Source organism: Miniopterus natalensis, chromosome 4, assembly GCF_054644295.1.
Source record: "Miniopterus natalensis isolate mMinNat1 chromosome 4, mMinNat1.hap1, whole genome shotgun sequence".
NCBI lineage: Eukaryota > Metazoa > Chordata > Mammalia > Chiroptera > Miniopteridae > Miniopterus > Miniopterus natalensis.
In genome coordinates this window covers 46,459,748-46,474,952 of record NC_142084.1, presented here as the reverse complement: position 1 = coordinate 46,474,952, position 15,205 = coordinate 46,459,748, and the positions used below count along the sequence as shown (strand labels likewise).

General features: G+C 41.4%; 1 protein-coding gene across 1 annotated transcript in view; it reads left to right on the top strand.

Annotated features, from left to right (window-relative positions):
- CPE (carboxypeptidase E) overlaps nucleotides 1–15,205 on the top strand; it is an 80,550-nt gene that overhangs the window by 43,624 nt on the left and 21,721 nt on the right. The window contains exon 2 of the mRNA XM_087816519.1: nucleotides 13,948–14,144. Coding sequence (XP_087672645.1) covers nucleotides 13,948–14,144 — 197 coding nt within the window. The remainder of the gene's footprint in view (nucleotides 1–13,947; nucleotides 14,145–15,205) is intronic.

The window sequence follows — 15,205 nt, the reverse complement described above, 5'->3', positions numbered from 1 at the left end:
GTGCGAGCAAAGGAGGTTCTAAGGAAGGAGCAGGGGAAATATTTGGGCATCTATGCTTTATCTGAGGCACAGTCACATAGCGTCATGTGTCCCCTCTGTTGACCATTCACCAAGATGTATCTACTGAGCACTTCTGTGATGGTCACTGGGTTGAGATCCCAATAACGAACCAAACCCTGCTCCCGGCTCCTGGCTCCCATGCACTCCACTGTTGAGTGGGGAAGGCAAACGGATAATTTAAGTGGGTGATTTGAAACATGATTAGTGTTACCAAGTCACTAAAATAAAAAGGGTTTTAAAACGATAAAATAGTTGTCATGCAGTGGAAGAAAGTTGTCTGCCCCTTCCTCAGAGGCTTTTTTGTACTTCCAAATATACCTGTTGCTTTGTCTAGAACAAAATGCCCTTCCTAACCTGTTGGCTCATATTTGGAGGAACCCCAAGCCACAGAACACTTCCCCACGCCCAGACCCAGTTACCAGGCTTTGCCAGTATTTTCCATCTCCAGTCCCCTTCTGTCCTCAAGGCTCATGTGTGTTAAGGACTGTCCAGGTTTGTGCCAGTCGCTGTGACAGGGTGACAGATGGAGCTGCTCTTGGACTTCTTGGAACTCATGGATGGCAGAGCTTGTTTACGGAGTTTCGAGCAGTGTTTGCTCAGAGCACGGACCCCAACAGCGAGAAGCAGAGGTGAAGGTCCTTAGACCGAGCTTTAGTGCAAGGACTGGTCCCTTTGACGTGGGGCAGATTGGGTGCATGGCACTCCTGGCTAATACGTGTCCTGGTGATTAAGAGAGTAAGTAGTTTTTCGGAGGTGTCTGATTTGCAGTCAGGAGGAGGCTTAAACCTTCAGAGGATCTGGCTCTTATAATTCTGACTTAGGAAAAGGGAATAATGAGGAACATGTCACTTCCTGGTTCGTCAGAGATGCTCGTGGGTAAAGTCTAGCTTCATGACCGAAAAAACCCAGCCAGCCAACCCACCCACCCAAGAGTAACACCAACCAACCGGAAAAACAAAAACACAGACAAAAGCAAAACACACCAAAAAACCATACCCCAAATGATAACAAAAACTAGTGGTCTGGTAATTGCCAAAAGGTAGCCTTGGGCTGAGCCAACTTCAAAATTTGGCAAGGTGACCAAAAGATCACGTAAAAAGGGAAATTCATACGGTAGAAAAAGAGGGGGGAAAAACAGAATTAACTGGGGGAAGGATAATAGACCATGTTTTTGTTGTTGTCATTCTGATTTATAAGTTAGGAGGAATTCATTTCCTAAATTGTTAGAAATAAATTATTCGTGGAAGAGCCATCTGTGTTCTCTGTTGACAATTTATCCACAAAGAAGGAATGGCATGCTGTGGCAGAAGTCTGTTGAAGCATATTTTTTATGTGACTCCAATCAGTTTGAGGATCTGCTTCAGTTTCAGACTCCCTCCATCTGATACTTTAGTGTAATGCGAGGTTTGTGCTGCATTTCTTACTGTAATAAAAAATTCAGAGAGACTAACAATAAAAGGGTACTGTTGCTAGTGGGGAGGAAACATTTATAATTGCTAGAACTTTCTCTGTATGAAGAGATTGGGGCAGCACCTGATTAGAAAAGGGAGCGGCTTTCTTAAATTGAGAGGATGTCAGTGTTTTAGATAAAAGAATGTAGAGGTGTTGGGGGAACTCATGGAGTTAGGAAAGAGCTAAACCATTTCCCAGATCAGTGCCTTAAACTGATGAATGAACAAAATGCAGTTTACTTGAATGAACAAAATGCAATTTACTTGTTTGCCGAGTTTACATCTCTGCTTTATAGAACTTTTCCGATTTTAATAGCTTAGATCAAAGACTACCATTTGCATAATACAGTTACGCTGTTCTATAGCTTCAGGTGAGTTCGGTGAGCCTTCCTTGCTTTGTTTGGTTTTTCCTGCTCACTGTGCGCCTGTGCTTTCTGGCTTTGCTCTCGGCTGTCCTCTCCAGCTTTCCAACATGCCTCTCACGACGTCATGTCTTTAACCAGAAAGCCTCCTAGTATTTTTTTCAGCCCTCAATCACTGGGAGACAGGAAGAAGGGTGGTTTTAAAGTTAATCTTCATCATTGTAGAAAATAACATTGTCTCGACACTCAAGCGAGTAAGGCTTGGAAACCTCAGTACAGACCCAGGCAAGGCTGCGAGGAGGGACCCCGAGCCAAGGCTTCCCCTGGGCCAGAGCCCGGCGCCCGGCGCTGCCGCAGATCCGCCCCAGACGCTGTTCCTGAAGCTGCGGAACCCGCTGCGGGGGCGCTTTTGCGGGCGTGCAGCGGCCACGGCCGCGGGGTGCGGGGTGCGGGGTGCTGCCGGCTCCTTTGACCACAGCAGCCTCTGCGCCAGCGGCGGGGACCAGGCAGGGGTGCGTGGCAGGCGGCATCGGGCGGCCATGCGTAGAGCCCGGCGCTCCGCAGGGAAGGTGAGCGCGGCGCAGCGGGGGAGGGGGCCGCTGCCGTCCTGTCCAGCCCTGTCCATTCCAGGCCCACCGCTGGGACTGCTGCTGTCGGGGCCGGGGCCAGTGCAGAGCTGCGCCCGGCCAGGGATGCGTATCCAGGGTGAGGCTGTCGGGCCGCGAGATCCTGGCAGGCCCCGCGGATGGTCCAGGCCGTGTGACCAGAGGATGGGCCCACTTCTCAGGCTCCTGGGCACCCCGTCGCTTGCACCTGCTTCAGCCGGGTCGGGCCGTGCGCCCTGGTGTCCAGCTGGACTGGACTCCACGCTGAGGCTTCTCCACACGCGGGGGAGCTGCTGGGGGAGCACAGGGCCATGACCAGGAGTACAAGCTGGATTGCTGCCTGAGCCAGTGTGACATTCGCTCAGCCAGCTGTCTGAGGCTGGGAAGATGCTCTTCTGGGACCCGGGGGAGGTGGCCTGGCACTGGCCCTGCAGGTGGGTCCTGTTGTGGTGCAGTCACTGGCCTACCACCGCCACGAGCCCTGCCTGCTGACTGCCCTGGGAGGCGGCATCTGTTGCTGGCCGGAAGAGGCCTACGAGGCCAGGGTGGCACAGTTTGAAGCCAGGGGACCCATTACCACCAAGGACACAGGTGCAGACTCTGAACCACTGAAAACATTTTTTCTAGACATGCTGCTGACCAAGGAGTGAGGGAGGGGCTGAGTCTGCAAAGTAACAAATGGGGGTGGCCTCCCTGGGGCCACAAAAAAGAAAAAAAGAAAAGAAAAGAATGTTGTCTCTTTACTTACCCAGAAGTCAGACCAGTTTGAGCTAAACTCCTCTAATCATACAGACGTTGGCAAACGGAAGTATTACCACGGTATTCATGGCAGCAGAAATGAACCAAATATCAGATTCAGAATCCCCCCAGCTACTGCCCCCCACCCCCAAGCTGTGGTTTCTGGGGCAGTGGTGTGATTTACAGGATTTGGGGAAATGCCCCTGACATCATGTTTCATGTGAACACGAAGGGTATAAACAAGAGTAAATTTCTATAACAATTTATATACTTCAAGTCTTATCCACTTTATAGGACATTCTTCTCATACCATCTTGATTGGGTTCCCTTAAAGTGTCAACCCACAGTTCCTAATAGACATAAGCATCAGTGCTGGGAGAATTTCAAGGAGTGAGCAAGAAAGTACCACCTCTGCCTCTACTTCTCAAATTGGGAAATACATGCATTGACGGGTTTTCTTTAGTGACAAGTGATTTTTTAAAAAATCCTCACCCATGGATACTTTTTCCGTTGCTTTTCAGAGATAGTGGAGGTGGGGGGAGAGAGAGAGAGAAAACCACAGATGTGAGAGAGACACATCGATTGGTTGTCTTCTGCACCCACCCCAACCCAGCCGGGGATCCAGCCTGCGACCGAGGTATGTGTCCTTGGCCAGAATCGAACCTGGGACCCTTCAGTCCATGGGCCGACTCTCCAACCACTGAGTCAAACTGGCTCGGGTTGAAAGTGTTTTTAATAGCTCAGATAGCATAAAGAAACTTAGAGTATTGTGTACGTGGAGAATTGAAGGAACTTGGAGAGGAAGTGTCTCATGTATATCCTGAACTCCTAAAGAGGCCTGATCAGCAGCACTTGGTGGACCTTAGCTGTCCTGTGACGTAAGACATCACAATGACTCAGCCGCATTTTGCCAGAGAATGATGCCATCATTTGAATGGCCTGTCAGCACCTGTGTCCGGAGCAGACCACGGTGGAGCTTCAGTTTTCAGGCACCCTCAAGCCAGCTCCATACGCACTAGCCTGTTTTCCAAGTAGCAGTCTAGAACCAGTAATTATAACTTTCAGGGTGGGCATTTTCCACGAGATCTTGGTTTCAGTTACTCCCAATTACTTATCCCATCATATTTGAGTTTTCTTTACAGATTTTTAAAATTTCCCTTTGGTTCTGAGAGTACTCAAAATTTTGGGTTTGACTTTCGTCTGTAGCTGAAGGGCATGGGTTATGGCTGAGGCCCTGTAGGCATTTTGACCCAATCGAAATGACCATGACTGCTCTTGCTGCAGGTCTGTTGCAGCTGACCAGGTTGTGTGTACAGATGCATTCAAGGTGAGTTTTGTAAATGCTTCTAGTCATGATCGATCATTTCTCCTGCTAAAAAGGGCAGTAAGGAATGCATTCCATATTTTGTATAAAATATAGTATTCTTTTTATAAATTCTTATTACTTAAATAGCATTTCTGGTTTGGCAGAACCTTTAAAATGTTTCCACGCTAAGGGAAGTTTCTTCCTACAGCAAAACAATGTTTTTATTCAGAAATATAGCTGCGGCTTGTGCTAGTGTGTCCACAGTACTATTCCCAGATTTCCTTTTTCTGGTATTCCTCAGACTTGTCTTCTTGAGATGTAAATAAACTTAACGTACAGGGAATTCATACAAAAGTGCCAAATTCAGTTTCCAGATTGTAACAACAATAAAAAAAAGTACAATGAGCTAGAATGTCATGTTCAAGATTGTAGTCCCACACAGCTATTCAAATTTAATTAAAATTAAGTGTAATTAAAAATCCAGTACTCATTTACACTGGCCACATTTGAAGTGCTCTAGTGTTGCTATACTGGACAGCACAGATATAAAAAACTGCCAACCACGGCAGAAAGTTCTACTGCTGGGCAGTGAGTTTATGGAGGATTGGCAGACCTTGTAGAAACATAGTTGGAATCATGCAGTATTTGTCCTTCTGAGACTGGCTTATTTAGTACAATGTCCTCAAGGTTCATCCATGTTATCACATAATGCTGAGTTTTCTTCTTTTTTAATATAAGGCTGAGTAATATTCCATTGTGCATATATACCACAACATTTTCTTTATCCATTCATCTTGGCTATTGTCAACAGCGCTGCAGTGAACATGGGAGTGCAAATATCTCAAGATTCAGAATTCAGTTCTTTTGGATAAATACTCAAGAAGTGGGATTGCTGGATCATATGGCAATTTTAGCTTTAATTTTTTGAGGAAACTCCATGCTGTTTTCCATAGGGTCTGTACCGTTTTGCATCCCCACCAATAGTGTACAAGGGTTCCAATTTCTCCACATCTTCGCCAACACTTGCTGTCTTTTGTTTTTTGATAACCATCTGTCTATGCTATAGCAAAGTACCACAGACTAGATATCTTATAAACAGCAGACATTTATTTCTTAAGGCTGGAAATCAGAAATCAGCATGAATATTTTCAATTTCATTGATGTTATTTAGCCCCTCTACTGTTTCATTGTTTGTGTTTTCAAATATTAATTTTTGCTTATAGTTTTAAAAATTCCCTACTCCTATTTATTCTTTGGATTTGAAAATATAAAAGAAATGGCAAGAAAGTTAACAGCTTTTAAAAATAGTAGCAATAACAAGTTAGATATAGTAGTGGAAAAAGAATTCTTTCATGATTGTATACCCAAGGACAGATTTAACAAGAAAGGTGCAACTCCTATGTAAAGAAAAGTGTCGAACTTTATTGATAGGAGTTGAGTCAATGGAAACCGAATCCATATATTCCATTAAGAATTTTTTGACAAGATATTTCAAATCATCCAAATGCAGAATCTTAAATAGCTTTAAAAAAATCATGAACTTGTTAGCAAAAAACAATGATAAGGCTCAGTGTAAAATTTTATGTTGACATTTTGGGATTGTAGACGTTATTTACTTGGGGTACACATGAAATTAAAGATGATTAGTTTATATTTAGTAACTTTATTTTTTCATTGAAGCCGGTGCTTTGTATTTTATTTAGCAAAACATTTCAATATTCATTTTACTTTTGAATACTTGTAGAATATTTATTTAAATTAATATTAAAGAATCCCTAAGGGAAGAATACAAGCTAATAAATGTATTGTAAGCTCAAAAATCTCTAATCTTTTTTGGGGGGTGGGAAGTGTGTATCTATTTAATTAGCTACTTGACCTTGTATGAGATTTTTGTCCATCATTTTACTACCCTCTCCTCTTCATTGAAAAAAATTCTCTAAAGGGCTTAGTCCTGAAGAAATAAATAAAAAAGTAGCAGAAGAAGGGTAAGATGGAGTGGGAGATAAAATTAGAACAGTTGCAATCAATAAAAATCTTTAGTGAGAGAACTGTAAACAAAATATGGTAGTACATATCCTCTAAGAATTCATGATTACTCATAATTTATTCATAACTATATTAAAATGTAGAACTATGCTTAATTATTTAATGTCTATTTAAATTTTAAAAATGGAATTTAAAAATTGAGGAGGGCAATATATTTTCCTGTAATCTGAGTAGTTCTGAAGCATTATAGGGGTAAGCCCTATAGTATTCTACCATCTTTCTGCATCTAACATTGGATTCAGTACACATTAGCAGATATTTGGGGGGTCATGCAGTTTAACATTTATAGTGAATCTCAGACCTGAGATCACATAGTGGCCTCCAGAATTATGCTGCGTGTGCCTTTTGGTGGGTGGGTACTCAAGCTGGTTGGAGGGAACCAACAATAAGAAAAAGCACTCAGCTTTCTAAAGAGTTCTTTTAGTATTTACAAGTCAGTGTCTCTTGCTCTCTCTTTCTCTGCCCACTCTTATCCCCCCATTGATCCCCTCCACCCCACATCCGCTCCCACCCCAGGCCTTCCCCACACTATTGTCTGTGTCCGTGGATTTTGCATATATGCATATAAATTGTTTGATTAATCTCTCCCCCCTCACCCCCCCACCCACCGACCCCCACCTTCCCTCTGAGACCCCTCAGTCTGTTGCATGCTTCCATGTCTCTGGATCTATTTTGTTCATCAGTTTATTTTGTTCATTAGATTCCACATATGAGTGAGATCATGTGATCCTTGTCTTTCTCTGACTGGCTTATTTCACTTCTGAAGATGTTCTGACAAATCAGTTTGACATATGAGTTACTTTCTTCCTGAGAGAATTAAAAAGACAGTTCCAAGGAGTTTCCGGAAAGAGATTGTTCAACTAAGCTTTTACCTTGCTGATTTTGTTCTGGGTGGTCAGTGTTGCTACCACTTTATCTGCTTAATAGCAAATTGAAGTTTTTATTTCTCATTCATTCATGTCTGCTAGAAATGCTTGACGTTTTCCACCCACACTGGTTCTGTGACATCACCGTTAATCATCTTTTTCATCTCTTCACCTTTGAAATAAAATGAGTTGTTCATTTATGGGCATAAAGAGAGATGACTGTAAAAAGGGACTTGTGGTTTTCCATTATTTTTTGTAGTCATGTCTTGGTTCATTAGGATGATCTACCATTTTCTCTTAGTTTCAGAGAACTCTCAGAATTGTCAGCCAACACTTGTTGAGAAATATGGCTTGTTTCTATTGTTTTGTCTTTCCTTCATTTCTTTTCCTCCCTTCCTTCTTTATTTTCTCCTCATGTCTTAGGTACAACAGGCATCTATTTGTATAATCATACCCACCCTCTTCCATTATTTATTTGGCCTCTGGAGATTTGAATTTCTTTTAGAAATATGCTCAGTATTTTAGGCTTCGAAGATGTGCTAAAACATGAGCCCGTTAATGATGGGCTTATTGACAAGTTCTAGAAACTCGCAGGGTTCATTCTACAAGAATTACTTACAGGTTATATGTTAGAACATCAAACAAGTGGAAACAATTAGTACCAGTGATGTCTGAACCCTCGGTTTACCACCGAGGGAGGGAGATCATTGATTAAAACGCCCATCTGTTCCGAAGATGTTTCCGCTCGCCTAGTTGTTTGTGAATCAGCTCAGCTCAGTGATTGTGCTGCTTGTCTAGCTATTTGTCTGTTTCTCAGAGTCATTGGTTGTATGCACATTTACCATAATATCTTTGAGAAATGGGGTGTTATTTTTGGATACTATAGTTAGTTCAACAATGTGTTTAGTACATTACATGTACTAGGAACTTGTATTTTGCAATTGTCACCACTCCTAAGAATTGTGTAATCAGTGAGTTAAGTATATAATTTCCAAATGAGTGAGTGGACTTATATTTTGGCAATAATTTGATGTTAGAGAAAGAATAGATTCATCTGGATGTGAGTTCATCTCTACTTACAGAATGAAAGATGAAAGTGTTCTGTTACTATAATCAAGTTCTTTCTTTTTGTCCAAATCCTGAGGATGTAGAGCATAGGGAATATATTTAATAATATCATAATAACTTTGTATGGTGACTTATTGTGCTGATCTCTTTGTAAGGTATATAAATGTTGAATCACTATGTTGTACATGTGAAACTAAAATATTATATGTCAACTGTGATTTAAAAAACAATTTTCTTTCTTAAAGTACCTTTAATCTACTTATTTTTTCTAAATAGTGATGCTATACTTATGTAGAATTTCACAATTCACAACTTACTTTCACATTTATCTCATTTCTCATTAAATATTTTCCCTCTACTGCTTTCTTCCCATATGGAGGTCATTGAATAATTCACTCTAAGATTTGAAAGGGAACTTAAACATTTTCTGATCAATTACTCTATCCAATGGTCAGCCAGTCAGTTGTTGGCAAGAGGAGAAAATATTGGAGAGACAGATAGGCTGACCGCTGGCTTAACCAAAGGGGTGAAAGAAAATTTTCCTTTTTTGGAAAAGGCAAATCGTATTTTTTTTTTACATTTGCCCCTTTATTTGACTGTTTTTTTCAGGCTCAGTCTATCGGGCCTTGTCGGCTTCTGCTTTAGGGGCTCTCCTGTCACTTTAAGGTCATTAATTTCTACCATCTGGGGCTTTACTAATCCACCAGTCAGCTTCAAACTTCGTCTACATGCTAAGCCTAAGGGGTGTGGGTTTCTGGTGGTGTAATTTCTAAGGGTTTTGTTTGTTTTGTGTTTTTATTTATTTATTTATTTATTTATTTATTTATTTATTTATTTTTTATTTATTTATTTATTTATACTGATTTAGTTATTTCAAAACACATTAATACACAGTTGTGGCAAATTAAGAGTTATACGTATGGAACTTAAAATCATTTGCTTGCTCTGGTTTAAAATTTATTGAATTATTTCTCACTTCAGTAAAACTTTGGAGCTTATTTAAAAAAACTTGTAAGTTTTTCTTATCCTGTTCTGATGAGAATACAAATCCAATCAGGTACATTAACTATTCTGTGATACAGATGGAAAAGAGAGAAAGTCAGCCCACCCAGGCTGGACTTGGTTTCTGAGGTGATTATCATTTAGCAGTGGCTTAATTGATGACGGTAAGCCCTGTGACGTGACTGGAAACCAGATAGTTACAGGAAACTGTGGAAAAATTGATGCAACAGGGAAACTGTACTTCCTGAGCCAACACAACGCATCCTGTGCAAATGCGATGATTCCTCAGTTGCGGGATCAGGAACTCAGCGTAAACTACTGTGTAAAAAGGGGAATGAATTAGTGAGCGAGGAGAGTAAGATGAACGTGAAACCAACCACCCTCAAGTGTACTGACAATAGTGTTCAATACCTTTCCTTCCCGTTGCTAGGAGAGGGACGAGCCGGGGACCTGTGCATTGCTTTCTGTGCCCACAAGGAATGACGTACCTGCTAACCTAGGATTTGCTCTCTGTAGACATTGTAAACAGGGGTGCATGAGTCATCTTTTTAATAACCTGCTGTAAACTCTATCTGTAGGGCCCCAGAAAAGAAAAGTAAGTTATGATGAAAAGCTGTCACTCCTTTGTTAAATAAATTGAAGTTAAATTGACACAGGGAGGCTTATTCAAAGTTCAAAGCCTTCCATTTTATCTCTATTTCTGAAGGCAGTCTCTTCGGAACCCTTTGTTTAGACTTTACAACAAAAATAGCCCAGGGAGCTGCTTGCCCAGAGAGGTTTTGTGGTTCTCTAGTGACCATGGGGATTAACCTTCTCCCTGGCCAATCAGCTGTTCACAACACTGCTGCCTTGGTTCCCCAAGAGCAATTTCTAGTCCTGCCTGAGAATGTCGGATACAGCAACAAGCACCGAGTCCTCTGAGTATTCCACACGGGGCGCGGGCTCCCCGACACTGACTCAAGTCCCCTTCAGTTATTCATGTATGCCCTTCCCCGTTCCAGAACGGCGTTCGGGCACCGCAGCTGCACCCGCATCTCAAGGGCATGCTGTGCTGCCAGTCATGCTGCTGGGAGGATGGCATTAAAACAAGGCCATTCATTTACTCATTTACTCATGAATTTATTTGATTGCTGATTTTGTGCTCTTACCATGTTTTCAACTCTACATTGGGCACGGATGATATTCTGGTGAGCTAAAATAGATACCATCTCTGTACTAATAGACCATACAGTATTGGGATGGGGAATTAAGAAACCACACTGATTAATGTATATTTTCAAACTGAGATATTAAAAATAAAGGAACTGGATTTAGACTAAACATGCTCTGAGAAAACGGTATTTCTCCACCTGTGTGTGAGAAAAGCTCATCATAGGCAAGAGCCCTGTGGCAGGAGGAAGTGTGGCTGAAAGACAGGGAGCGGAGAATGGTGCCTCAGGAGCCAGGGAGGTGGGTCAGACAAGGCGATATGGGAGCTAAAAATCTTGTAGAGAATTCTTGGGCTTTATGGTAAATGCAAATGGGAAGTTAACAGATTTTTAGGATTTAGAGGGGACCTGATGGGGATTGTGTTTGAAAAGATACACAGTCTGGCTCTGGGAGGGCAAAGGTCAGAGGGGGGCCAAAGAGGCAGAAGGAATATTCCAGCTTAGAATCTGGAAGCCGGTCGTTAATGATCCAGCATTCCTTCGTCATTGCCTTGCTCCTGAACACTGTTCTGTGCAGGTCTATGTCCCCCATTCCTTGAGTTTAGGAATCCTGCTCTGCTTGTTTTTGGGTTCCTTGTAGTGTCTGACACCAAAATTTGCATATACACTCCAACAAATGCTATAGTTAATCTGTAGCTCTTCTCCATCTCACAAGACATGTCAGTAGGCTTAAAAGAATACAGCCCTTCTGTATTCCGCTGAGAGCATTATCTAGCGACCTAATTCCTGAAGACAGATGGAGATAAAATTATACTTGCCTTTTCTTTTGCTACTTCATATGTGCCTTGCATTTTATTCCTACACATTAATATCTTCTATAAAATGACGTTTACAGTCCTATCTTCATGTCAACCTAAAGCATTGCTATTGTAATTATTATTTCTATCTCCTCACAAATACAATAGCCACATTGGGAGAGATTTGTAGCTGAAGGCAATTTCCTGAAGAGTCACAGAAGCAAAACCATACTGGAAGTTTCCTGAGTTTGAAAATCAGGAGTTGCAAACATAAAGGAGTAAAGCAGGTTAGGGAGTGGTACCATCTGTGGCAGAACTGGGAGAGCATGAGTTCTTCCACAGAGTTCAAATTTAAATACGTAATACACCGTGACATCCGCACAAAACATTGTGGCCAGGGGTAGGGGTGGGAGGGTAGGGGTGGGTTGGAGGGATGGGTGGGGGGAGCTAAGTGACTATGCATTTGCCTTTAAGTGATTAAAGATTTTTTTTTTTTAATCCAGAGAAGTAATAGAAAATTTCAATGTGCCCATCTACTCTTACGGGTTGTGGGCTAAGCTCTTTGGAGTGACTAAAGCTTCAAAGCTGTGTTGGGCTGAGCAGGGGGTAGGACCAGCATGCCTCCAACGGTGCAGTCTTCTCAGAGAACTGCAAAGCGGGCTCAGTGTCCTCTGGCTGCTAGGTCTCTCCTTTCCCAACGGACCGCTCCAGCTTCTCCTTGCCCCGTCTAATGATTACATCCAGTCAGGGGAAGGTATAACGCATGTGAGTTTGACAGAAAGGAAGAAAGTTCTTACGACTTTTGAAATCAGAAGCAAACATCTCTTCTCACACATCTCCTGGGCAAGTCTCTCAGAAGTAGTTTTATCAGCGTCTTTCCCTGAAAGTGAAAAATGAGGGCATATAAATAGCACTGCTCCTGCTTCCATCTGATCCTTAGAAGAAGATTAGCTTAAGCTCAGGCTGAGAGGTCACACAAGACATGGTTTACTGGTGAGCAGTCACTTAAATCACACACTCGGGAATCTGGTGCGGAGAATATTTAGATAACAATTTTTCTTTTTAAACCAGGGGGAGCAGCCCTAGTGATTTTGTAGATGGGGCATCTTTTCCACTGCCGAAATTGGGTCTGGGGGATGGATGAAGCAGAACAGAGCAGAACAGCAGGATTAACTAAGGTCACTTTGCTGTTACACTCTGCAATTTTATTTCTCCCCCTAGAAGGCAATGGAGAGTAGCAGGAATGGGCAACCATGATTTAGGTTTGAATTCTGAGCCTTCAGCAAAACATCCTCTTTGGGCTGCATTTGTACAGTAAAGATAATACAAATACCTGTCTTCATATTTTAGTGGGCTACTGTAAAAAGAAAACTAGGTTATGCGTACTAAAGCAGCTCACAATGACAAGATAATGTCACGTAATAATAATATTAAAACAATTATAGCCAATGCATTGCACTTGTTACTTGCCAGGCACTGTCTAAGCATTTACACTTATTATTTCACTTAGTTCTTATAGTCACTTCATGAGGCAGAATCTATCATCTGATCTATACAGATGGGTAAACAGGGCTGCAGAGCTGAAATAACTCTCTCAAGGCCAGCCAGTAAGAATCGGTGCTAGGATTTTAACCCACATAGTCTGGCTCCAAAAGTTTAATCACTATGGTTAAAAAAATAAAATAGCATAGACTTTTAACTAAATGAAAAGATAAGCATTTGAATCCTGGCTTTATGGCTGCGTAACTATGGCCAGAACTTCAGTGTGCTCGTCTTAGAATAGAGATGGAGAATTATTACTTTTAGATGTTTGGGGAGGGCTAAATAAGAAAACATGCAAGTCAGTGCTTAACCAATAGGAGGCACGCACTTTATTATTATTATTTGTTGTTGGGAAAGCTGTGGTGTATTTGTCTGCTTGGGCTGCCATAAAAATATATCCCAGACTTGGTGGCTTAAACAACAGAAATTTATTTTCTCACAGTTCTGGAAGCTAAAAGTCTAAGATCAAGATGCCAGCAGGGCTGTTTCTGATGAGACTGTCTTCCTGGCTTGCGGGCAGCTGCCTTCTCCCTGTGTCCTCACAGGGCCTTTTCTCTACGCATGTTGGAGAGAGGAGAGAGATCTACGGTGTGTCTTCCTCTTCTTATAAGTCCTGTTGGATTAGGGCCCCACCCTATGACCTCATTTAATTTCATCTCCTTAAAGGTTTTATATCCAAGTACAGTCATATTGGATGTTAGGGCTTCAACATATGAATTTGGGAGACACAATTCAGTTCATAAGAAGTGGGTGACTAAGGAGAGAGAAATAGAACAGAAGGGGAGTTTGGAGTATTTTGATTTTTAAGGTAGATTTCTTCAGCATCAATTCTGGAGGGAAAAGTTGTCAGCTATGTGTAATAAATTAGTAGATATACAGTATTTTTTGGCACTGTTTGTCATTTGCCTTCTAATGGCTGCTGTAGAAAACATCTCTATACTATTTTTATCTTGTAGGTGAACCTGAGTTTAAATACATTGGGAACATGCATGGTAATGAGGCTGTTGGACGGGAACTGCTCATTTTCCTGGCCCAGTACTTGTGCAACGAATACCAGAAGGGGAATGAGACAATAGTGAAGCTGATCCACAACACTCGGATTCACATCATGCCTTCGCTGAATCCCGATGGCTTTGAGAAGGCAGCATCTCAGGTGAGCGCAGGCCAGCTCAGAGCAGGGCATGGTCTTTACTTTGTATGTTCGTACAAGTAATGCACTCATGAAGCTAACAGATGGTGCAGTAGGAGGGTTTAAGTCATATGTCTTACTGGTAAGAAAAACATTCAGAAGGTAAGGGATGATGGGTGAGAGTTTCTTCAGCAGAGACTGCAAATGAGAAGTGTTGTTAATAAGTCAGTATTTAATCAGTGTTTTGTTTGCATTGTTAAATAAATTGTATCTTCTCATCCATGTTTGTGACTAGGTCAATTTCCTTCTAAAGCTCTACAAGTATGAAAAATATCTACTGGCCTGTATTGGAGAATAATGCCACTGCTGTTTCTCAGCAATTTTCAACCTTTTTCATCTCATGGCACACATAACTAATTACTAAAATTCTGCAGCACTCCAAAAAATATATTTTTTGCCGATCTAACAAAAAAATAGGTATAATTTTGATTCATTCATACTGTTGAATGGCTACTGGATGGCTACTGTTGTGTTGGATGTTGCTTTTTTTTTTTTAATTTGACAATCTAAGGGAAAAGAGGCCAGTGTCCCTAACTAAACAGTCAGGTATTGCATGTTTTAAAAATTCTTGTGGCACTTGGGTTGAAAATCACTGCAGTACCTGAATGAGTTGATGTCATAGCGCCCTCTACTGAAACAAAGGAAGAAATATTTTTTAGGGGGGCCAGATCAATGGTTCACTGATATTTAATCCTTGCCTATGTAAAGTAAAACAAAACAAAGCAAAACAAAACAAAAACCCCTCCTAAAGCTAAAGTTAATTTAATACATTTTAACTGTTAGAGAAGCTGGAAAGTATGGTGTTTTAAGAGAAGATATACAGTATGTTTCCCTTTTTGTTTGGACATTATATTTGCTGTTTTCTACAGTTTGAAATAATTCTCTTATACGTGAGAACATATTAAAATATATATTTGCTATGTTTATCTAAAGTTTAAGAAGTGAATTTATAACCTTAAAAATAAAAAATCCAGTGATTTGATATTTTGACATTGCAAGAAACACAGACAGTGAATTTCTGTAAA